We start from the raw sequence: 26,683 nt of genomic DNA, 5'->3' as shown, positions 1-26,683 counted from the left end.
AGTTTAGTCCTAAAATTCAGGTTCTCTCCTTCGGTATAGCTTTGAAGCAGAACACCCAGGTCCCCAGCATTATAGTCAGCACAGTTTTCATTTCTGGTTTACTTCTCGGCTAATGGCACAGCTTCTCCCTTTCCAGTGAGTTGTAAGACTTTAGAAAAACAACTAACATTTTCTCTACTGAAGGAAAATGGGCACCAAAAATTGGCACTAGGAGGTAACACAAGTTCCTAACTGAAGAAGCAGATTTTAATGTAGATGTTAGTTAGGGAAAGATTTGAGGAAGGAATTTGAGGAAGTGGGAACTATAAAGAGCCGCTATCTCAATGCATCTAATTAGGAGCAGGGATCCCCAACACAAAATCCTATGTGGCCAATCCCCTCTACCTCGTTACTTGTTTCTGCAATGACAATACTGCCCTATATTTGTGCAACTTCACTCACTCAATGATTAGTGGAAATCCCAACGTACTTAATTAAAATGCTTCAGACATTTAAACCACTCCATCTGATATTCTTTTAATATTTTCCCTTTTTGTAAATTAAGGCACTGGCTTTTCTAGACTCTCATCCCAGGGATCATCCTTACAAGTCTTTTTTGTACTTTTTTCTTGGCCTTGAAACCTTTCTTAAAGGAGGACACACAAAACCTGAAACAGTCAGTTAGAAATCGGTCAAGAAATTCAAAACAAAAATGTTAAAATTTGTACTGAGCACTGCATGATTTTTAGGCATCCTGGTAGCTGCCATAAAGACACATTGACCCCCTTCATATTCTTTGATGTCCTATTGACAACATGTTAGTGCTGGTTCTGGTGGACTGCAATGACCAGTACAACAAGTGTCAGCAAGATTAATTTATTTTTTAAACTTACCTTCCTGTCCATAGTCTAAAAATGGGTCATAATTACTATTTTTATTGTGGTATCCTTACTATTGGCAAATAGAATTTAGAATTAGCTTTATTGTCACATGCAAATAAATGAGTATAGTGAAACGTTTATGTGTCGCCATACAGAACCATTTTACGTTCAAATGTACAGATTCTTAAGTAGAAACTCTGACCAAAAAAATTTGAACAATTAATAAATAAAAAGTCCAGTATTACAGATCTGAGGAATAAACTGGAGAAATAAAAAAATAATAAGTTCAGAATACCAGACTTTCGAACCCAGTCCACCCTGGCCTTGACTCCAGACCGCAACGACATTCACCTCAAGATTCTCAAGGCCATGAGGCCACTCTGGAATCACCTCTAGGCCAGAGGTCACGCTGAGGCCACACCAGACAATGCCACGCCAAGTTGAGAGACAGACAGACAGACCGGGCTGCGAGACAGACAGACACACTGGGCTAAGAGATAGACTGACAGATCGAGCTGAGAGACAGAGAGATTGGCTGAGAAACAGACAGACAGACCGGGCTGAGAGACAGACTGGGCTGAGAGACAGACAGACCGGGTTGAGAGACAGACAGACAGACCGGGCTGAGAGACAGAGAGACAGACCGGGTTGAGAGACAGAGACAGACAGTTGTGCTGGGCTGAGAGACAGACGGACTGAGGGACAGACAGACTGACAGACCAGGGTGAGAGATAGACAGACATACCGGGTATCAGAAACAGACAGACAGACCGGGCTGAGAGACGGACAGACAGACCGGGCTGGGAGATAGACAGACAGACAGACCGGGCTGGGAGATAGACAGACAGACAGACACGCCAGGCTGACAGACAAAAAGACAGACCGGGCTGGGAGATAGACAGACAGACAGACACGCCGGGCTGAGAGACAGACAGACAGACCGGGCTGACAGACAGAGAGACAGACCGGATTGAAAGACAGACAGATAGACACGCCGGGCTGAGAGACAGACAGATAGACACACCGGGCTGAGAGACAGATCGACAGACACGCCAGGCTGAGAGACAGACACACCGGGCTGAGAGACAGATCGACAGACACGCTGGGCTGAGAGACAGATCGACAGACACGCCGGGCTGAGAGACAGACACACTGGGCTGAGAGACAGACCTGCAGACCGGGCTGAGACAGGTACACCGGGCTGAGAGACAGACCTGCAGACCAGGCTGAGAGACAGACAAACATGCCGGGCTGAGAGACAGCTACACTTGGCCGAGAAGCCACCATATAGATTGTCCATTACTTTATTTTTGTATCCTGTGTCTCTATTTAGTTTACTGTTTTATAAACATGTCTACTTGTGTTTAAAGATTTATGTATCCGTGCCATTAAAATCTCTCCTCTTTAAAAGTTAACCTATAATGTATTTCCTGGTGCTACATTTTAAAAGGTGAAGAGTTCATTAACCCCACTGAGACTTTCTGATTGTGTGTTCTGAGGCAGAATAAAATATTTTCTAAGGGTCTCTGTAAGAAAGTAATTATTTAAAAGGCAGAATAAGAATTCTTCTACTTTCTATTATATTATGCTTGTGAATGTGCTCCTAAAAAGATTCAGCATAATGGAAGGACATTTGACCAGAGCACATAATTGCTTTACATAACTAATTTACTCAATTTTCTCAGCGAAATATTAAAAATCCATTTTGTATTTGACATTACATAAAGAGAAATTGAACACTGATAAGTATGGTATCGTATTTAATATTACGATTACTTTAAGAAATAATTATTTGAATGATGATGAATAAAAATATTTTGTTGAAACTTTCAGTCTTGCCGTCCCACTCTTTAATGAAAGAGCAGGCCTATACTCTGGTCAGCCTATGGCAACTTTTCCCATGTACAAACATTTTACACTGTATGAGTAGGGGGTGCTTATTGGTTGGCAAGTGGATTTTGATTGTTAAATGCATTGCCATGGAGAATGCACCAGTATCATTATGGCTGACAATTAAATGTCAAGCTTTGTTTAAATATAAACCAGGTAGGTTGACTTTGATTGGCCAAGCTTTTGCAGTTAACTGTCAGTCATCATCCAACTGATTATATTCTCCATGACAATGCCTTTACCAATAAGAGTCCACTGGCCAACTAGTCTGTCAACAACTCTCTTCCCTTAAGTGTAAAATGTTGTTCCACTTTACATTGGTATTTTTGCAAATGTCCTGATGAGTTCGAGACAAAAATATGTTTCTTTTTCTGTAATAATCAAGTTCGGCACTATCAAATAACAAAGCAATTATTTCTTAGTATTTGTCAATTATTGCCATTGGTAAGTTTGGGAGGACTTCATTATCAATTCAGCGGTAAGTGTGGTAACTCATGGGAATCCACTTAATCAGGTGGGATGGTGACAATTGGAGATCACGTCGGCTTCCTGCCTCCATCCTTTCTATGGCTGGCAGGCCAATTGAAGACTTTTCTATCCTGCTGTGAATTCATGAATGAGCAACTAATGCCCATTCTGCCTCCACTGATATTAGGCAAAAGTGAGGACTGCAGATGCTGGAAATCAGAGTCTAGATTAGAGTGGTGCTGGAAAAGCACAGCAGGTCAGGCAGCATCTGAGAAGCAGGAAAATCGATGTTTCGGGCAAATTTCTGATGAAGGGCTTTTGCCCGAAACGTTGATTTTCCTGCTCCTCGGATACTGCCTGACCTCCACTGATATTAGGGAGGTAAAAACAATGACTGCAGATGCTGGAAACCAGATTCTGGATGAGTGGTGCTGGAAGAGCACAGCAATTCAGGCAGCATCCGAGGACAGGCAAAATCGACGTTTCGGGCAAAAGCCCTTCATCAGGAATAAAGGCAGAGAGCCTGAAGCGTGGAGAGATAAGCTAGAGGAGGGTGGGGGTGGGGGTGGGGATAGAGTAGCATAGAGTACAATAGGTCAGTGGGGGAGGAGATGAAGGTGATAGGTCAGGGAGGAGAGGGTGGAGTGGATAGGTGGAAAAGGAGCTGGGCAGGTCGGACAAGTCCAGACAAGTCAAGGGGATCGTGTTGCTGGAGGTTAGAAACTAGGATGAGGTGGGGGAAGGGGAAATGAGGAAGCTGTTGAAATCCACATTGATGCCCTGGGGTTGAAGTGTTTCGAGGCGGAAGATGAGGCGTTCTTCCTCCAGGCGTCTGGTGGTGAGGGAGCGGCGCTTCAGGCTCTCTGCCTTTATTCCTGATGAAGGGCTTTTGCCCGAAACGTCGATTTTGCCTATCCTCGGATGCTGCCTGAATTGCTGTGCTCTTCCAGCACCACTCATCCTCCACTGATATTAACCCAGTGGCAGGTGAGTTCAAACCAGTGAGATGTTGCTTGCAGACTCCAATGGTGGGGGAGGATGTTAAAGACACAGCATCTGATTAAGGGAATGGCATGACAAAGTGGGTGGCCTACTCAGACTAAAACCCCCACCGTGCCCCCATCAACAACTCCCCCAGCACCGTCTTCCTGCCATCAGTCACCTGTTGCCGAGGATTTAGGGATGACCCTAGGCCTGAGGTAAGTGTTGTACCAGCAGCAGCCACCACTTCTCCAGTTGGCACTTTGTCTAGTCAAGTTGCTAGGACACCCGTCTCCTCAAGACCCCCTGGTCTCGGTGACTGCTGTTCAGTTAAGTGCCTGAGTGATATGAAATATGATGGGTTTTCCCTTAAAGAGGCAACGTGGATCGCTCACCAGCCCTCCATCAAATACCCACCCTGTGCATGGTGTTTAGATTTACATGCCAACATATTTGCCACAGACTGATTCCAGCTTGCATGCTATCCTCCAACCCATTTTAACATGTGGTTTCTGGAAACTCTAACCAGCTGCAGAAGTCAAAATTATTTCTGTGAGACAATCATGTAGATTAAAAGCAATCTGAACAAAGAGTGAAACATTACCTATATGAATAATTCCACATACACATCCCACAGGAACTAACTCACTTGTTTGAGCAGATTTTGTTTCCACCTTTCCTTGATTCGCAGAATTTGCATAACTCCTTCAGTCAGCTGATGTGAGCATTTTAAATTCTCTTTGCCAGCTTCTTTGATGTTCTATTCCAAATTCTTCTTACAAGCAAGCACCAGCTAGACCTAATACATTAACTACACTAAGTAATGATCCCAGGATTCCCCAGGTGGTTCTGTCTTGCACTCCCTCCTCCCAGCTATTTTCTCCATTACTTTTAGCCATTTTCCTCCCATGTTTGACTTCATTTTAAAATCTTGCATTTGAATGGGATTTTGCATGACCCCAAGATATTCCAGAGTGACTGAAAGCCAATGAATTGCATCTGTTTTGAAATATGGTCACAGTTGTAGTGCAAGGAAATGCTGAAGCATATTTGCGCACATCACAAACCACTAACAAGCAATTAAATAAACAGCAGACAATTTGATTTATAGTAATACTAGTAGAAGGATAAATATTGGCATGAAGACCCAGGAGAATTCCTTTTGAAATAGCCCAATGGTATCTTTTGTTTCCACCTGAGAGGCTGCTGACATGCCAAATGGAAGACTGTACAGCCTCAGCATTGCAGTGAATTGCCATTCTGCACTGAAGGATCTTACGTCATGGGAGTGGGGCTTTGATCAATTAACTTTCAGAGTCAAGAGTGCTACACTGACCCAAGGTGGCCTTAAATCTTCTGGTCTTCTTCTTGGCAGTTGGAAGAGGCAATGGTATAGTTATTATGTCACTGGACTAGTGAACTAAAGGTCAACGCTAACATTCTGGGGATATAGGTTCAAATCCCACCACAGCAAGCAGTGGAATTTGAATTCAATCACAGCTATTCTAATAGCAGCCATGTCAATTATTGTAAAACGCAAGTGGTTCACTAATATCCTTTAGAGAAGAAAATTGCCATCCTTACCTAGTCTGACCTACAGCAATGTGGTTAATTCTTAACTACCCTCTGCGCAGTAAATGCTGGCTTAGCCAGCAATGCCTACATCCTGTGAATTAACTTAAAAACAAACATGGGAGTGATACCTGCCTGTCTCCTACAGCACTGGCATTGCTTGGCTTTGTGGTTTCAGTAAGTTGGCATGTCTTATTGTGTGCAAACACTACGACAGGCCCATTTCTGGCATTTGCTTGCCCTGTGGCAATGGGTAGTTTGCCTTTGGCAGTCCCTGGTTCAGTACTACAACTCGCTTCTCAGTTCCCTCAGGAATAAGGCTGATTGTCACATACGCTCACAGGAAAACCAGGATGCCAACTTCTCATCAGTATACTGGCTACCACATCTACACTAGATCTCCCACTGCAGCCTGAGGGGTGAAAACATCTAACTGGTGAAGAACTCACTGCCTTGGGCCATTATTTGCTTTATAAGTGTGGATGGGTGGCTGTTTTACTCCTTATGATGCCTTGTGCAAACAGCATAAACTTGGCATAATCAAATGTAAAGAGTAGTACAGCTTTCCTCTTGGGACAGAAACATCACTGTTGACATGCAGCATGAGCGAATTGGGCATCTCTGGAAAAACAAAAGCTGAGAGAAGCAGATGCCCATGATTGTAATGCTCAATACTCTTGTTATTTGAAGATGTTTACACCAATCATAGGAGTCCAAATATCCCCTGAAAATTTCAATGCAGAGCCAAAATCAAAGCAGTCCAAACAACACTTTCTTTTATTTATTCACAGTGTTTGGATATTACTGGCTGGGCCAGTATTTATTACCCATCCCCAATTGACCTTGAGAAGATGGTGGTGCCACCTTAACTGCTACAGTCCATGGGAGTTGAATGCATCCACAGAGCTTTTTAGGATGGGAGTTCCAGAATTTTGATCCAGCAATACTGAAGGGACATCAATTTAATAGTTTCCTAGGCAATGTCAGAGGGCACTTAAGAGTCAACCACTTTACTATGTGTGGATCCATATGTCGACCAAACCATATGTAGAGGGCAGATTTTTCCTTCCTTAAAAGGAGCTCATACCTAAAGGGTTTATACAACAATTCACAATGGGTTTACGGTCACCATTAGATTCGCTTTTAATTGCAGATTTTTAAAAAATTTTGAATTCAAATTTCACCATTTGCCTTGATAGAATTTTAACCTACATCCCCAAAGCATTAACCTGGCTTTCTGGAGGTACTTTATAAACAACCTGTGCAGAGATGTTATTACATACCTCGGGAGCAGGTGGGAGTTGAACCCAGGACTCCAGAAACAAAACCACTATGCATTCCCCATGTCTCCTGTAGCAGTGATCCAGATGTGACATTATCCAGTTCTAGCCTAAAGTGAGGAGCTAACAACTCAAAATGCAATACATATCTTGACAATGGAATGTCATGTTGTTCACATCAAATAGGGATTACATTCCCATCAAGCATAAACTGACATCTTGGTAGATAAATATACTGTCAGGATGTGAATGACAAGCACTGGGCATTTTGACTGACATAGGTACTCAAAACACTTGTGCGTGCAAGAGCATGCATGGAATACATGCGGATCCAAATGTACAGTGGTGCTTTCTGCTTTGGAGAAACCAGGAAAAGGAGCACTTTCAGCTTGTATATCTGAGTGTGCGTAACTGAGGCTGTATTAGTCAGTGTAGCTGAATTATCTGGACAGATGCCAAACAATGCCATTTGTCTCCTTACTACATTGGCAGTGCATTTCAACCCTATACAATATTGTTGAGGACTTATTGCTGAAGACATTTTCATTCACAGTTTGGATTATCTATATCCAGCGTAGAAATGGTTTGGAAGGTAACGCTCTCAATCACAATTACATCACTGCAACCAATAAGGAATGAATGAGCTATCACAGCTCTACTGATTATTCAATTAAAATGCTAATCAACAGAAGATTAAACAGCGGATTAATCATCTTCTCTCCAAATCAGTCACACATTTGATCAGGTATTGTTCTATGTAAAATGGCTGACATCGGTATAACGGAAAGACATGCTCTGCAAAGCACTTTTAACTTATCATGTGTAGGCTGGGCTAATTGACTAACTGAGAATATACTGCAAGTAAATCATTGCTCCAAATATTTTGTTAATCTTTCAACAATACAAATTCCCTGATGGTTTAGCAACTTCAGTGACTGCATAGCTGAACAATGCATATCTGCAAAGGCTTGGTTACAAAGTCATGGTTACAAAAGCAAACAGTACTTATTAGTTATTCCAATCAAGGGTCAATGTGCACATCTAACTCCTTAAGATAACTTGCAAAAAAGTCTGAAGGAGCTGTGCCCTTAGACAAATTGCCCATGCTTTCCAAAAAAAAGGTAGATACTTCTTGAACCTGAACTTCCTGGTTCAGAGGCAAGGACTGTGCTGAAGACCTCGTAATTAATGGGTATGTTGTCTCGGAAGTTATTGGAGATCATGTAATCCTCACTCGTTCTGGGTCAAGAATGGGAAATTCACCACAGTTCTTGAAAAGCAAGTAATCTCTTTTGAATAATTGAGTTCAGTTCATCTGACCTTATGGATGAACAACCTACATGTCACTTCCTGTCAAGGTTTCAATCTGAGTACTGTTTCATTGTGTAAGGTACTGGAGGGTGTTATGGACCAGACCAGGCTCCCTCAAAGCATTTCAAGAAAGTAGCCTGGACCTTTACTTTGCTCGTTATTTTAAGCAGGATATTCCAGGAGCGATGTAGCTGACCCAACTACTGAGTTTATTTGCAGAATTTATTTGCAACATTACTGAATGAAATACAAACAACAAAGAGCAGAATACAGAGTAACTTAACATATCTGAAAACCCAACAGATTATCTCAACATAATGATGCTGTTTCAAATACGTGCACAATCCCCATAAACAACTTTTGGCAAAAGAAAAGGTAAAATGCAACACAGGTTCTTACAGGAGAGATGTTAGAAAGAGGAAGGATCAGCATGGACCTGCTTCTTTGGGTCCAGCAGCTTCATAACTGACGGATTGCTAAAACCAAACCAAACCAGAGAAAAGCTGAGCTTGAGAACTGGCCACTCCCCTTTTATTGTCCAAGTTGTTTTAAACTTGAAAGCCTTTTGCCGAAGGCAGTATCTGTTAGCTATAATCAAATTGGCCCTAAAACCCTTCAAACCTAGACCTCTCAGCAACTCTGCATTTATGATCCCTCTGAAAAAAACAACCAAGGATCTCATACCTTGTTAAAGGAGCATCATCATCACAAGGGCATATTACAGCAGAGTACCCTTATCCCAGGAAATAACAAATATCTTCAGGACAGAAGGTAACTAAAAAGACTGGCCAGAAAGGCTTAATTAAAAAAGGATATTTAGCATGATTTCTGACCATTTCAGCATCTCTGATTTTAATTTCTGCTCGTTATTCTGCAAACACTCCTCTGCTGGCAGTATCTAAGCACCTTTAATGTAATGCAATGGCACAAAGTGCAGAATAGGAGCATTGTTTAAAAAAACACACAAGGCCAAATAAGGAGATAATAAGTCAGGATGACCAAAAGCTTGGTCAAAATTTAAGGAGTGTCTTGAAGGAGAAAAGCAGGGTAGAGAGGCAGAGGGATTTAAGGGATGAATTCCAGACCCCAGGATCTGGGTAACTGAAGGCATGGCCACTAATGGTGCAGCAATTAAACTTGGAATACCTTAAGAAACTAGAATTAACTGAGCACAGATATCTCAAAAGGGTTGTAGTGCTGAAGGTGATGACAACGATTGTGTTCTTGGGGGTAAGTGAGCCCATGAAGGCATTTCAAAACAATGATGGGGAATTTAAATTCAATACACTATTTGCCGAGGAGCGAATGTCGATCAGCAAGTAGAGGGTGATAGAGCAACTGGACTTGATACCAGTTAAGACAAAGGCAGGATCAGTCAAAACCCAAACTGTGTTACAGCTTAGTGGAGACAATATTTTCAGAAAAGGTGAGCAGAGAAAAGTGGTGAGAAGAAATCTCTTTACATAAGCTCCAGAATATTAAGTTCTTAATGGGAGTGATTGGTGTTAAATATCACCGATTCTCACATTTACATCAAAAATACAAAGGATTTCCTCAGTAGATACTTCTTGTACCCATTAAAGGTTTTTATGATTTCGAAGAAATGCTGATCAGAGGAAATTTCAGGAGCACGTTCATGATTTTGCCACACACATATCAAGCAGAGCATCTCTTACCCTGAGTTTCTGATTGAAAAGATTCAGTGGCCCTGGGTGGCAGTTAAGAATATTTGTTTTTTGCAGAAGAAGAATTCATTTATATGGCTGTGATTCACATTCACATGCCTTTGAAGAGGTATACTCAGAGACTTAAAAGACAGGGGAATTAAAAGTGGAAATACATTTTGAGAAGAAATTGCGCACCCCTCTTCCTTATCCTTCACCTGAGTTTTGGCTAACAGTAAATCGCTAAATTATTTCAGATTATGGAAGTCAGTAAGAAGAGTACATAAATTAAAAACTTGTAAAATTGACAGTTGAAAAATGGAATTTCCTCACAATGATGGCAGTTTAAATGGAATGTTTTGACAGAGAGATTTTCTGTTATTGACATGTCACGTAAAAACAAACAAGTACAAGGCACTGTGGCTTTAAAATTAGAACAATTTCTTAATGACTTTTACCTTCTGTACTGGTGCCTATTGCAAAAGAAAGCAATAATCTCTTATTAAGTCCACTTACTTGATTTTAAAATGATTTTCTTGTTAAGTTTTGGAAGGAGTTATCACAAGATTGTCGAAAAATGGTTCAAAAAGAGACGACACTATCCTTTAATCCATTTTTTCCATTCAGCTGGATATGGGTTAAATGTAATTTTAAAAAAAATTACTGCAGTGATCTGCTCTCTGATAGTCCTGGTTTCATAGAACCCCAAGTAAGCTGTGATCACTCGCTGCTTCATTTTGAATTCATGGAACTGTCTGGAAATCGACAAGCAGATCATTGGATGCTGGTTGCAGCAGGTTTAAAAGCTGCACTCAAGAGTCTTTAAATCAATTTCTAACTGTGAGAAGGCCTCAGTCAGCAAAACATGATGATATTTATGTAAAATATTGGGTAGAAAATTGGACTGTGCAGGGTAACAGAAAAGGGATAGAGTCTCTTTAAACAGGTTACGGCTCCATTTGTCATTGTGGTGAAGCAGATTTGACTATAATAAAACTAAGCCTGGGGATGAATGGAGGGAGACTTGCCTGTCATCAGTACTGGATTTACAGTGACTGATAGCACTAAACTCCAGTATAGAGAGCCTGTTGATAAACAGTGATTAATTACTGTCTATCCAGTTTATTCCTTTTGAAAGTATATTAAATCCTTCGATAATTATTTGTGAATATATCCAAGGAATGTGGCCAGGCAAAGACGGCTATTTACTGCGTCTCTGGGGAATAGAAAACATATGGTAACGTTTAGACTTGGCAAACTGCAGTACTATGGTTAGGGGAGAGAAAAAGATTTGTGGTAAATTAATCAAGTGAGCCGACAGACTGCCTTGCTTTGAAATGAAGGCAGTATCCATTAAAGATGATTTGGTACAGCATCAGGAAAAGGAAATAAAAATGAAAAATGAGCTCTTTCCGTCACCTGCTTTCATTTCAATCATTCTGTTTCTCCTTTTCATACTGCTATCCCACAGGTTTCTTTATTGCTTTCACTTATTTTCTGACTTGTAAAATTATTTACCTGCATAAAACTCTGGGCCATAGACAGCTCCGACGACTGGATTTAATTTCCAGCCTGAAAGAAGAGACAGGTCTGATGTGAAACAGCTTTGCAACAGCAAACTACATTCATCATAGCCAACTTCAGAGCTTTGCACTCATTTTCACTCGCAGTTTAAGAGTCACTTTCATACACAGAGGATTGGTAATTACAGCACGACTTTAAATTCACACTTGTATTTATTTACTAGAATACATTATTCATGCAGAATCATCAATGTAGCCAGAAAGGTTAGTTTAACAGGAGTCCCTATTGACAAGATAAAAGAATGCAAACAAATACAGGAAGATCGCTTGGCATAAAAACAGTTATTTGTTTGACACACGTGGACAAACATAGTTATTTAAGAGCTGACAAAATCACAAATTTATTTCAGTGCTTGATATATGGTTTTTTGCTAGTTTGTTCCCTCCAGTTCCTCCATATTTACACGCTGTCAATCTGATCCAACAGCATTACTATAAATCCATCCTTCATAAATTTAATAGAGTAAATCTTCTTCTTTCTCCATTCCAACAGTGTCAGAGTGTAAACAAAAGTACACAGCTTTTATTTAACAAAAGAAAATCTTATTTAAAAATTTTAAAAATCACACAACACCAGGTTATAATCCAACAGGTTTATTTCGAAGCACTAGCTTTCAGGAGCTCTGTTCCTTCATCAGGTCGTTGTGCACAAACCCCTGATGAAGGAGCAGTGCTCTGAAAGCTAGCGCTTCCAATTAAATCTATTGGACTATAACTTGGTGTTGTGTAATTTTTAAATTTATACACCCCAGTCCAACATTGGCACCTCCAAATCATTAAATTAACCACAAAAAAAATCCCTAATTTTTCTTTTTGTGTATTCTTCAATTTATGTTAATAATATGGATCAGAAAATCTAGACTGATATTCCTGAAAAATGTAGACTCAGAGTGCAGTCATTATTCTCATTGGAAACTAAATTTGACCAATTAAAACAATCATTTTAAAATAATTCCCAGTAATCACACAGTTAGTTGCACTTTCAAGAAAAATCTTTCATAACGTGAACTCACTGGTGAAATAAAGTGCAAACAGTCACAATTTCTAACGTGTGTTAAAGTTACTCTGCGCACTATTTTTCATGCACCAGCTGGCGTACTGTGTTCAATTCCTCTGTGTGATATTTTAATGAAATTGTTAATTTACAGATGATTTCCAACTCCCACATTGGATACAATGGTATGCACTATAACATCCACACATGATTGTATCGAGATTTGAATTGAAAAAAGAAAGTTCGCCTCATAATGGGAAACAAATGAGTGACCACTGTTGCTTACAATGTTTAAACACATTAAAACTTTTTTTTTAACTACAATCTGAAACAGTTTATTATGGTTTAGGCGGCACGGTAGCTCAGTGGATAGCTAACCAGACAACTGCTTTTGATTGTAATTATTTGATTTGATGTCCAAATCCTAACTATTCAAAGAAATAAACTGACTTTCATGTTTTTATTGTCAATTCTAAGCTTGCCTTTGTCCATATATTGACAGAAGAAAATTTGAGCGAAACTTTTTGTTTTAGATTGCAGTTATTGCTTAGTTTAATTTAAAATCAAATCCACTTAAGGTAGGTTATTGGTTAATAATCTACCAAAAACACCACGTTGCTGTCAACATCACCATTTCCTGCATTGCAAAATTAATTCAGTCATGATCAAAATAAGGAGACTAAGGTTCGAGGTCAAATTGACTGTTTCTTCCTGCACTGCAATTCAAGTCACATTATTACAAAAGTATTGTCTTCATGATGTTCCATCAGTATAAATTCTCCTTCCTACTAGTTTATGACAACAGAACAAACAAAAGGTAGATGTAAACTTCAACATCAGAAAAGTTATTGAAAACTTGATATTTAATCACTGACATCCTATTTGCAAATTGGGAATCAGTTTAGCTCAGTTGGCTGGATTATTGGTTTACAGAGAATGGGATGCTGACAGCATGAGTTCAATTCCCATCACAGGTTTGAGGTTACCATGAAGAACTCACCTTCTTCTCTTGCTTGAGGTCTGGTGGCTCTCAGGTTAAATCACCACCAGTCGCTTCTCTCTTATGAGAGAGCAGCCTCTATGGTCTGGTAAGACTAAGGCGACATAACAGCCAATTGTTTGATTTGTAAAAAGTTAGTGGATCTAAATTGGAGCAGGCAGCAAATCTCGAGTTACATTCCTGAATTGGCTTTATTTGACAACATTTTTTTTAAAAATTGGTTTATTTCACACTATTTATAAATAAATGACCTGAGGAGAAAAATGTCCAGTTGGTATTTTCAAATTCTCCTGTTCAAAGATCTCCATGACATCAACTAACACTGGTAGCTGCAGACAGTACCAAATCCAAATTTTTCCTGATAGTATGGTGGTGCGGTTGGAGGACAAAGTGTTTTAAGTATGGGTCTAGTGGTTACAGAGGTGAGAACTCCCACTGTTCAGGAAGCATTGTCCCTCCTTGAACTTCACTTAATACAGTCTGGACAGTCTAGATATAGGATTTAAATACTTCAAACTATTCAAAATATTCAAATATCTTTCCTCATTTATTGTAGCTGAATCTGTTCAATATACTTCAAACATCTTCCTCTGTAATGATAGAAGTTAATTTTTAATATCCAATGGCAGAATATTTACCTTTATTACAAAGAAAAACTGGACAATTGGTCTATTTTACCAACCATTCCTGATGAAGGGCTTTTGCTGCCTCGGATGCTGCCTGACCTGCTGTGCTTTTCCAGCACCACTCTAATCTAGACTCTAGTTTCCAGCATCTGCAGTCCTCACTTCTGCCTGTTTTACCAATCAGTTAGGTATAATGTTTGGATCCTAACATTACACTATACCATATTGATATACAACTACTTAATGCATTCTCTTGCTATTCCACAACTTTAGAGTCATAGAGTCACAAAGGTCTACCGCTTGAAAAAGAGGCCCATCAGCCCAGTGAGTCTGTGCTGGTCAAAAATCTAAATATTCTAATCCCAATTTCCATCACTTGGTCTATAGCCTTGTGTGTCTTAGCATTGCAAATGCACAGCTAAATACTTCTGAAATGCTATGCGGGTTTCTACCTCTACCACCCTTACATGCAGTCAATTACATATACCCACCACCCTTTAAGTTTTTCTTCACATCCCCTCTCAACCTCCTGCCCTTTACCTTAAATTTATGTCGCCTAGTCACTGATCCCTCTACCAAGAGGACACATTCCCTCCTGTCTACCCTTCTATGCCATTCATAATTTATACATGACAATCTTATTCCCCCTCCATCTCCACTGCTCCAAGAAAAGTAACCCTAATCTATATAATCTCTCTCTTTCCTTGAGTTATATTTCTACAGGTAGAGGTCTACCTTTGTAACCTCGCCCAAGGATCATTATCCATGCAAACCAATTGACTAGGAAGGTTGTGAGGCTGTTTGAACAAGCAAAGCATCACAGCCTGGCCTACTCTTCACCTGACATGAACACACATTTCTGCCAGTGATCTCTCCACCATAAACAGGATTTTGCCTCAACTAATTTTCTTCACCCAGGAGCTTAAAGTAATTAAATAATTTCAACAACAACAACAAAAGAAAAGTGGATATTGGAAATCTGAAATAAAAGCAGAAAATACTGCAGGAACTCAGCAGGTCTGGTAGCATCTGCATAGAGTGAAATAGAGTTAATGTTTCGAGTCCAACAAAGCTCTTCTAAATGTAGTGTTCCATATCCCAGGCTCTGCTGAATTACCATGGTGGTATCAACCCTAGGACACTTCTTGCAGTAGGGGTTTGCAACCAACTGGATCAGATTCCCAGTGACAGCAGTCGTTAGTTATATTGCTGGGTTACGGTTGGTGTGGTTTTATATTTCCTTGGTGGTAGAATAACGTATTTATTTCAAACGAGTTGATGTCTGCAATGTTGTAGTATCGACAATTCCCAGTTGCATCTGGAAAATATTTCCCAGAGCACAACTGCTATGCGTATGGGTACAAAATACAAATTAAGTTTAAAAGTGTCTTATTTCCAATTTGTCAAGTATTGCAATGGAACCAAGTTTTCCTTTCATGAAGAAGATTGGGAAGAAACAATAAAATAAGTTTAAGGAGAGACAATTGTTTGATTTGCAGTTTATGAATTATTGCTGGAGGAAGAATCCCTTAACATGAGACATTTTAAAACTCAATCTGCCTCCTTTTCATTGATTTTATTTTGACTAATGCCAAGATGACTTGCTTCAGTGAAACTTCATAATGCATGCTTGGATTCTCGAGATGTCTAGATTGCGGATTAAACCTGGTCCATTCAACTCCAGAAATATACCGATGTTAATAACAGGCTGCAGCAGGAGTAAAAGTAGGGGTTCAAATCCCTTAGGAGGAGAAAGTGAGGTCTGCAGATGCTGGAGATCAGAGATGGAAATGTGTTGCTGGAAAAGCGCAGCAGGTCAGGCAGCATCTAGGGAACAGGAGAATCGACGTTTCGGGCATTAGCCCTTCTTCAGGAATGGGATTCCTGAAGAAGGGCTAATGCCCGAAACGTCGATTCTCCTGTTCCCTAGATGCTGCCTGACCTGCTGCGCTTTTCCAGCAACACATTTCCATCTCAGTTCAAATCCCTTAGTATTGTGGAGCCACAAAATTGCCAACGTAGACACCAATCTCACGCTGTAGCACCAGCAGAAAGCATCTTCTGTGCAAATTCAAACATGTTACTCAATTCAAAGATTTGTTAGTCAATATTCACCAAAATTCACTGTAAATGCTTATCTGCAAAAGCTATACCAGAAAATATATTTCAAAACTCAACACACAATGACATTTTTTCTGTTATTTATCATTAAGTAGAAAAGAAGTTGGACCTCCCAACTCAAATTTGGAATGGGTGTTAGTTTTGCTGTTGCAATTATAAAACATTAACAATTTCTTAGGAGTTGTGGACAATTTTGGAGGGCCATTCTTTTTGTTTGAATAAAATTAATTTAATTGCACAAAGTTGCTGACAATATTTCTGTCATCTATAAAAGTTAATCTTCTCCATCTATGCCGATGCTTGGATGGATTGCTCCATGGACTGGATGATACTGAGCACTGCAATATGTTGGTCAGAATGAATCAAATCTGGAACAGCGCAGTTTTAATTGCTGCTACAAGTTACTTCCCGCAGGTTTAAAAATACTATAATTGAAGTTGAAAACCTATTACTTTGTCCTTGTGGAAACTAATCTTCTGTTGCTCAGATCAGTAATTTTTCTTGTACACGTACTCATATGCTTGTATAATTTGATACAACACAGGGAGCACTTACTCATCACAGCTTTATCTAAGTTTGTCCAGCAAAGCAACTTTTGCATACCCCAGAGTCAAGTGTCTATATTCCTATTGTGGTTTCTTGATTTTTTAAAGCCAATAATACAAAAATAGTCCAATAAAACCTATTTTGCAATTATCCCAAAAGTAAATGTTCATGCATAGACCGTGCTCAACTCAAAAGGAGAAATATGGCCCTAAGTAAGTCTACTTTCAAGGAGGCTGTTTATTTAATATTAATTCTTAAGTCACAATTTATTTGTTGATAACAAAAACAATCTCCATAGAAATAACTGAGTCAGCGACTGCTGATTACCTTACCATTTGTGTATTGATTGGGGGTCTTTTTGTTCGTCATTACTCTTGCAGTTGCATTGTTTACCTGTGATTAAATGATGAAACAAATCACATTCAGGAATTAATAAGATATTCTTGGAGTGAGCTCTATTTTATTGCATAACCTGTTGTCATAGAGTCATAGAGATGTACAGCATGGAAACAGACCCTTTGGTCCAACCCGTCCATGCCGACCAGATATCCCAACCCAATCTAGTCCTACCTGCCAGCACCCAGCCCATATCCCTCCAAACTCTTCCTATTCATATTGCCATCCAAATGCCTCTTAAATGTTGCAATTGTACCAGCCCCCACTACTTCCTCTGGCAGCTCATTCCATACAACCTATGAACCTTCAGTCAAGTGAAATAATGATCCTGTATTAATTGTTTCAGAAAGGAGTGCACCAGCTTGTGTAAGTCCCTGGATCTTGCTGTAGGCACTCCATGCACTCTGTGGAATACTGACAGGTTGCAGTAGCTCTTTTGAAACTAAAACATTGTATGTTAACCATGATATATAATCATGTAAAATCACAAGGTACATTACAAGCTATAATCTACAGATGACTTTTGTTGAACTGTTAGAGATTTATCCTGTGGTTTCAGCCCATGAATTAGTTACAAGCTTCCCAGGTATCCATAATTGCCTTGTGTCCTATTTTCGAGGAAGCATTTAAGTAATTGCAGTCATGCTTCTGTTAAAACAGCAAAGTAATTTCATGTTAATTCACTCATTAACCGATATTACACAGTGCAATTCACCCCATGTAATTTTGGTTGTTACACAGACAAGAAGTGACAGACGACGAAAAGGTTTTGGTCTTTACTTTGGTCCTTGGGACAGTATTATGTTGCTAGGTAATGTTCCAAGAATGGATTTGTAACAAAGATATAATGACAAGCTCAGTTTCCCTTGCAATAAACTTCAATCCCACCTCAAATGAGTGTTCTCCATTGTACCTAAATGATATTTCCAAGTTCCATGATCAGTTATTGCCCTCATAACTCAGACTGTTGTTTTGTGTTGAAACATCTTCCTGTGCTGTGAACCGATGCCCACTTGGAAATAAATTAAAACTGCTTGAATTCACATCTCACTGGTTGCTCCTAATACCAATAAGCAAAAGGCAAAGAAAGGAAACCTGAGAGTGATAGCGACAAACAAGACATAAAAACATATGAGCAAGTTAAACGGAAAGAGAGTGAAAGAAAATGCTAACTAGTTTATATACATTTCAGGATGCTGTTCAGAAAAGTTTGTTCCACAATACTGTCATCTACTTTCCTAAAATCCTATAAATGTTAGTTAAAACAATTTGACATTGTCCTGGTACATGCGTTAACATATACTCTTGACTACACTTTTCATAACAATTCACAATAAATGGCTTTTGTAACAAAAGTATTAAAAAAACATTTCTCAAAAGTCAATCTTGAGTGTACATGAATTTCAATTATTTTCCATAGTTTAACCCTGAAAAAAATATATAGTATTGTTCTATATTATTGTGGAGACAAACATCTGTTCAATTGACTGGACAATACGGATGAGACATTTTCTATTTTAAATGTGCTGATTCACAAAAAACATCATTTCCATGAACAGTTTCTGTGCTAGCTTTCTTTATTAAGTGCATGACAATGATGCTGATTTCTATCTGAGTATATAGTTTTGCAATCATACACATGATGCATTTAAATTCACATTTCTGCTTTTTATTAATGACCTCAATTCTCACCTTTGCAAATGGAAATTCTTAGTAAAGTTCATTTAGATGTATCAACTGAACACATCATGGTTCATTGCAAGATAGTAAGGCCTACTCTCTCTAAATGCAATCCTTCATACTTCTTCGCAATTTATTCTGAACTATCAAAATGTAATTACATTGCATAAAATTAATTACAGTTTGAAGTTTCAATAGTAACACTTCTGCTCTTCTTCACGACAATTTTTCTGTCCATATTCGTCTTCCATTCCCTTCATTGATGTCCCAGTGTGATGCACCATTGATCCTTTGTGTTGAGTCCGTCTTTAAAGAAAAATCAGCCTCAGGCAGGATATAGGCATTGGTGGCTGATCCTGTCTTTTTGCATATCTCTAGTTTACCTTGAGAAAATGAGAGTAAATCGTATCCTTGAGGTCCATGTGTTGAAGATTCTCCTGCACTAAGTGCAAGGACATTGATCCAGTGACAAAGAGATGACAATATAAGTCAAATCCAGATGGTGCTTCCTTAAGGTGGAAGGCGGAGGTAGTGGTTTCCTATGTGACTGTGGTTATTGTCTTTCTTGGTATTGGATTAGATTACTTACAGTGTGGAAACAGGCCCTTTGGCCCAACAAGTCCACACCGACCCTCTGAAGAGCGACCCACCCAGACCTATTTCCCTCTGACTAATGCACCTAACACTAAGGGCAATTTAGCATGGCCAATTCACCTAACCTGCACATTTTTGGACTATGGGAGGAAACCCACACCGAACATGGGGAAAATGTGCAAACTCCACACAGACAGTTGCCTGAGGTGGGAATTGAACCCAGGTGGTGTGAGGCAGCAGTGCTAACCACTGAGCCACTGTGCCACCCACAGAGTTTACAGATTTTGAAGGGATGATTGAAGAAACACTTTGGAGTTGTTGCAGTGCATTCTAATAGATAGAACACAGTGTAGCTGGAAGGCATTGGTACCGAGAGTGTCTGCTAAGGTGCTGGTCAAGTTGACTGACTTTTTCCTGGAAAGCATTGAGATTCTCAAATGTTCCAGTTGCATTCATCCAGGCAAGCACAGAATACTCTGTTGTACTCCCATCTTGTACCTTAAAGTAGCAAAGAGGTTTTGTGAATTCAGGAGGAGAATCACTCACCACTGAATTCTTAGCCTTTGACCTATTTTAGGAGTGTCCCCTCTCATGTAACTAGACCAGCTGAGTTTCTGATTAATAGCAACCACCAAGACTTTGATAGTGGGAGACTTGGCAATAGTGCTGCCACTGAATGCAAAAACGAGCTATTTAGACTCCTTGTCGAAGATGATCATTGCATGGCACTCGCATGAGACAAATGCTACTTCCCACTTGCCAACCAGAGCTTGTGCCTTTTTAATCTGTGAGGACAGGAAATTCTTCATTATCTGAAGATCTGTGAATGAAACTCCTCTAATCTCTTCTGAACCTAACTGCAAGGAACCTAATTTGACTCCCTTTTCAATTTTTAATTTGCCTGATCTGTTCCAATGAAATCGTAGGTCCCCAACTATCAACTAGGAAGAATTTATAATTGAAGATCCATTTTAATTTCTACTTAACATTACAAACACCAGCTCAGAAACCATCACTTTGTGACATAGAGGGCAAGATTTACTGATGGAGGAACACAGGTGCACAAGCAGAAGTGTTGAATACAAATCCAATTCAGGACTTAGACCACTAGAGGTCAACCCCATTTTCATACCCTGACTGTAGACTTCTAAGGTACAGCTTTCAAAACATTACTGGCCAAGCAACCAAAGATTATCAGTATAGAGGACTACGTATCAGAGGACCTACACCTTGAATAGAGTGGCGAAAACAACTTCTAACATCTGTGTGACCATTTTGCATGACACCAGTATGTTATGGAGCATTCATCCCCCTAGGTAGAAATCTCAGGCAGCTGTAATTGATCTCCGAAGGAGACTTTTGTTGAGACAAGGCAGGCCTCAGGCTTCTCCATTTCCAGCAGCTAAGTTTGAAGGGAAGCACAGATCAATTAGGCACTTCCAAAATATCTCTCACAACACTCTCCTGGTCTGCTCTCCAGTGTTTTAGTCATAGTGCAGAGATATTGTCCCAGGCAATAGGAGATGATGCTCAGAACTGAAAGGAGCTCTGAAACCCTGGAGACTTCCTGCTTCAGTGCATTCATGGGAAGGAGATGGAGTAATTGGCTTTGGCAAAGACCTTATCATACACCTGGCAAATTCTGATTTGAACAGCTAATTGTCTGGGTTAGCAGAGGTCACTTGCTGCAGTCTGGAATTGCACTGAAACTATGAAATATATGGAAGTTAATTTGGTAGTTATATAGTTAACGTAATGGTGTAATGCATGCACAAGATCATATTACAGGGTGCCAGTAACAGATAATGGTAGCATACTGTGATAGGCTAGGTAAATCACTGATAGATGAGCTAATGCTAAAGACGGTGGTGGTGTAATGTGATAGGTTAAGTGTAAAGTAGTGGACCAGTGTGGCAGAAAATGATTAGTTTAGAAAGACAAAGCAGGCTAGTATGATTGGTTATGCTAATGCTATCAGATGAGTGCAGGAACTATAAACTGCAGAGGGTTGAAGGAAGGGGTGGAAAGTTGCGAAGCCATTTTCTGATTGTCACAGCCTTTCTTTGCAAAAAGCTTAACTTCGTGAAGGATTTTCTGCCTCTCCTGATAATTCTCAGAGTATTGGATGATCTTTCCACAACAAAATGTGCAATTTCCAAGCCATAGCAATGTTGATAGGTTCAAGCTGGCATTTATGTAACCTTGTGCTGGGCTCCTGTGTTTGCTGCAATAGGTGGTGATCAATCAGTGATGGACAGAGTAAATGTTTGTGAATGGGGTGCTAATCCAGTGGGCTGCTTTGTCCTGGACAGACATGGGTGTTTTCCTTAGAGTTGTTGGAACTGCACCTATCCAGGTAAGTGGGGAATGTTCCATCACATTCCTGACTTGTGCCTTGTAGTTGGTGGGCATGTTTTGGGGAATCAGGTGGTGAGATACATGCTGCAGGATTCCTAGTAACTATAGTATTTATGTTTCAGATCAATGGTAACATCCCAGAATGTTGATAGTGGAGGATTCAGTGAAGGTAATGCAATTGAATGTCGAGACACAAATAGTTAAATTCTCTCCTATTGGAGATGGTCATTACCTGGCACTTGTGTGGCACAAGTATTACCAGTTGTCAGCCCGAGGCTGAATACTGTCCAGGCAGAAGTGGGTACTGCAGATGCAGGAGATCATAGTCAGTATCGATCTTCCTGCCCCTCAGATGATGCCTGACCTCCTGTGCTTTTCCAGCACCACTCTAATCTTGACTCTGAATATTGTCCAGGTCTTGCTATAGTTCAAGAATTGTGAATGGTGTTGAACATTGTGTAATCATCAGCAAACATTCCCATTTCTGACCTTGTGATGGTCGGAAGGTCATTGATGAAGCTGCTGAAGATGGCTGAGCTTAGGACACTATCCTGAGGAACTCCTGCAGATACATCCCAGACTGAGATGACTGATCACCAATCATAACCATTTTCTTTTGTCCTAGGCATGTCCAACCAGTAGAGCGTTTTTCTTCCTGATTCTCATTGACTCTAGTTTTCCTAGTGCTAGGCCTTCATGCCACACTAGTTGACCATGCAATTTGTGGTCTTAGTGTTGAGGGTGTTCACTTTTACCTCACCCCTGAGTGGCCCTGGCAGAATACAACTGAACGTCAGTAAGCAGGTTCTCACAAAATTCATCTGCTTAAGAGTATTGTTATTATCCCTCTTCCATCACTTGACAGTGAACTGATGGTTGGTAATAGGCTGAGATATGTTTCTCCTGTGTGTACAGGACACATCTGGGAAATTTTCCACATAATCATGTAGATGCCAGTGTTTTAGCTCCTCAATAAACTGCAGATAAAACATTTGGATCTGTACATTCCTGTAGTGTAGGAGTTCTCTTGACTGTCTCATTTCTGTTCCAGTTGAAAAGGAGTACCAGTTGAAACTAGTTACAGGCAATCTTTTTTTAATGAAACACAATTATGGTCATGACACAATCATGGGAAAAGGAATGGCCAGTTGAAGGTAATAAATACGCAGTGTTATGGTGATAGGACAGGGTATTTAGGACCAATTGGCTTGCTCTACAGAGAGCTAGCATGGGACTTGATGGGCCAAGTGGCCGCCTTTAGTGCAGTAAATAGCATATGATAGCATTGAAGAAGAGCATGTTGGCTGGGCTGGACAGTTTCTGTTCTGAAGAGAGATTGGACAGACTCAAGGGTTTTTCTTGCTGCAGAAGGGACTGACAGAAGACATGACTGAAATGTATACAGTTGAGGGGCATCGATATGGTAGACAGGAAGAAACATTACTCCATGACTGAGGGATCAGTGAACGGGTGGCATAGATTTATGGTAAGGGGCAGAAGAATTAAAGGAGATGTGAGGGAAATCCTTTTCACCCAGAGGGTGGTGGGAATCTGGAACTCACTGTTACTAAGGTGGTAGAGGCAGAAACACCTACTATCTTTTAAGAAGCTATGGGCCAAGTGCTGGCATGCATGCAATTGGCTGAAGAGTGCATTTTTCTGTGCTGTAGATCCCTATGACTCGATAAATGACGATAACTCTAATTAAAATATCAAGCCAAAGTTCACTACATTAGGACCAATTAGTAGAATTTGTCCTTAAATGTACTGTCATTCGTCATTCCTGTATGAAATACTTCTCATTTCTTATGAACCAAACTGTGCCTTTCTCTGCTCATTTACAATGTCCAAGGGGCAAATAAAGAAACATCCCATTGTATTCTGGTTTGTTGGAAGATAGTTTGAGATTAAGCTTGTAACAAACAATTTATTTACTTTAAATTGCGTAATGAACAGCACTGAGTACAGACAATATATTTTCAAAAACGACAAAGACTATTAATTCTCTCAAAATGCAAAGAACAACAAAACTACCTGTTGTATCCTAACTCTCAGTACCATGTACTCTTGAAACATGCCATTCACATCTTGTATACCATCGGGTATTAAGTATCATGATCAGCTTTCTATCTGTGATAGTCTCGGTCTGACTGTTGTGTTTAAACAAATGCAGTACCTCCCAAGATGTCACTCCTATTCCTTTGATCTAGTAACTGCAAAACTTTATTTCTCATCATTCTTTCTTTGATTTCAGACATTTTTCAAGATTCAAAATAATATTTGTCTGGACCATTATATCTGCCAAATAAACATATTCAGTTAACAGTCTCATAAAATTTTCATAAATCAACGATTAAGCTGATCCATTGATAAATTGCAAAGACTGTAAAAACAAGGACAAGAGATAATTGCAAGAAAAATCCATTAGTCGACAATGATAAAAATGAGTTTACAACTGCTTAATTTGGCCTACCAATCCTGTAAGCATTCAGTATGCTGCTCCCTTATATTCTATGTTAGGATGCTAGACCAGAATCAATCATTAAAGAAACTATATTTGGCAACTTAGAAAAGTTCAAAGTAATCAGAAAAAGTCAGCATGGTTTTGTGACAGAGACGATATGGAGGAGTCGATGTTGGACTGAGGTGGGCAAAGTTAAAAATCACACACACCGAGTTATTGTCCAACAGGTTTATTTGGAAGCACTGGCTCATGGAATGCTGCTCCTTCATCAGGTAGTTGTGAACCAGGACCATAAGATTGTTTGTTCAATATATCATTTCCACTGCATGACACTGTGATCTTTTGCTATAAATTCTGTATCTTATGATCCTGTTTAGTGCCTCCAAATTAACCTGTTGGACTATAACCTGGTGTTGTTGGATTTTTAACTTTGTGACAGAGAAATTAAGTAATTGCTTTCAGAAATAACATGTGGTCTGGATAAGGAGGGGTTGTAGATGTGCTGTGGATTTCCAGCAGGCATTTGACAAGGTATCACATCAAAGGTTGTTGTGTAAAGTAGAAACACGTGGCATTTGGATTTATACATTTGCATTGATGGAAGATTAGCTGGCTGGCACAAAACTGAGATCTTTATCTGATTGGCAGGATGTGACGAATGGAGTCCCACTGAGGTTTGTGTTGGGGATACAGCTTTTTTCCAGTTTACATCAACAACTTTGAGATTAGAAAGGCAGGACAGTTGCATTTGCAGATGACATAACACAGGTCAGAAAGTATGTTGTGAAGAGGGCATAATGAGGTTCCAGACCAGTATAGATAGACTGAGTGAGTGGGCAAACATCTGACAGTTTGAGTAAAAGGTGGAAAAATATGGAATTGGTCACTTTTATTGGAAGAATAAAACAAAACCTTATTGGAGAACAACTGCAGAATTCTAAAAGATGCGGAGGCATCAAAGTTTTCTATTGCGTGAGTCAGAAAAAGTTTGCATACAGATACAGCAAATACTTTTATAAATTAATGGAATGATATCCTTTATTATAAGAAAAAAATTAACACAAATGTGAAAATATTATGCCTCAGTCTTACAGGGCATTGGTAGGGGTTCAATTTGTTCAGTTGGCTGAATGGCTGGTCTGCAATGCAGAGTGATGCTAACAGTGGGGGTTCTGTTCCCACCCCAGCTGAAATTACCATGGAGGACTCTCCTCCTTATCCTCTCTCATATCTGAGGCATGGTGACCCTGTCATAGAGGTGTATAGCATGAAAATAGGCCCTTCAGTCCAAATCATCCATGCCCATCTTTCTATAATGAGAGAGCAGCCCTATAGTGACCTTTTTAACTAGGGCATTGGGGATTAGATGTCTCAAATTCTATGTGCAGTTTTTATTTCTAAAGGAAAGGTGTTAATGTATTGAAGGCAATACAAAGCAGACTGTCTTATGAGGAAAAATTGGAAATACTGGGCTTGTTTACAATGGAGTTTAGCAGAGTGAAGGGTGGCTTGACTGAAGTGTATAATATCCTGATCAGGTCAATGTGGAAAGGACAGTTGCTCTTGTGGGTGCATCCAGAGCTAGGGGACACTGTTTTCAAATTAGGGGATCTCCACTTCAGGACAGAAGAGGAGAATTTTTTTAATGTCTTTGGGTTGAGCAACTTTGTAACACTGTCTTAGGAAGACAGAGACAGATGTTTATCAGTAAGGGAATCAGAGTATTGGAGAAGATGAAAAAATGGAATTTGAAACACAAACTGAACAGTCACAATCTTACAGAATAGAACAACAGGCTGGAAGAGTCGCATGACATTCTTCTGCTCCTAATTCATGTGTTCACACCATCTTGTGAAGATGAACCACTTGTGAAAAGGTGATAAGAAGGTACATTGGTGATCACCTGAGAAGAGATAATCCTTTTCCTCTGGGTACCCTTCCATATTGTGGTAGGAGCTCTCCACCGTGCTGTCTGTCTCTCAGGTACAGATCTAAGGGTGGCTAGACCCTGATAAAAAATGAGAGAACACTTTCCCACCTGAGCATTTGTGGTATCTGACATGGAACAGGTATTAGATACATTGCTGTGGCCAGGGTTATATGCTAGAATTGCTCTGATTTAATTACCTTCCATAATGACCTGACCTGTGACAATGGTACAGAAATTCTATTATTCAGTAAAACATAAACCATGTATCTAGGATCCATCTGAAGAAGATATTATTAGAGCTACTTTATACCTGTAGAATTTATTCACCTCTACAAACTATTAAGGAAATAGGAAAGCTAATATCA

The 26,683-nt window shown here is 39.8% G+C and overlaps 1 protein-coding gene across 15 annotated transcripts in view; it reads right to left on the bottom strand.

The window, feature by feature from the left end:
- The window catches only part of rbfox3a (RNA binding fox-1 homolog 3a), a 1,786,123-nt gene that overhangs the window by 341,304 nt on the left and 1,418,136 nt on the right, over positions 1-26,683 (bottom strand). For all 15 annotated transcript variants that reach the window (XR_006315228.1, XM_043714674.1, XM_043714673.1 and 12 more), the window contains 2 exons: positions 17,229-17,289; positions 11,545-11,598 (listed from right to left, as the gene is read on the bottom strand). Coding sequence is in view for 14 of the 15 variants with exons in the window: in XM_043714674.1 (XP_043570609.1) it covers positions 11,545-11,598; positions 17,229-17,289 (115 nt within the window). In the remaining variant the exon portion in view is untranslated. The remainder of the gene's footprint in view (positions 1-11,544; positions 11,599-17,228; positions 17,290-26,683) is intronic.

Source organism: Chiloscyllium plagiosum, chromosome 24 (genome assembly GCF_004010195.1).
Source record: "Chiloscyllium plagiosum isolate BGI_BamShark_2017 chromosome 24, ASM401019v2, whole genome shotgun sequence".
Classification (NCBI taxonomy): domain Eukaryota; kingdom Metazoa; phylum Chordata; class Chondrichthyes; order Orectolobiformes; family Hemiscylliidae; genus Chiloscyllium; species Chiloscyllium plagiosum.
The sequence above is the reverse complement of the archived record's forward strand: the minus strand, read 5'-3'. Positions and strand labels throughout refer to the sequence as shown.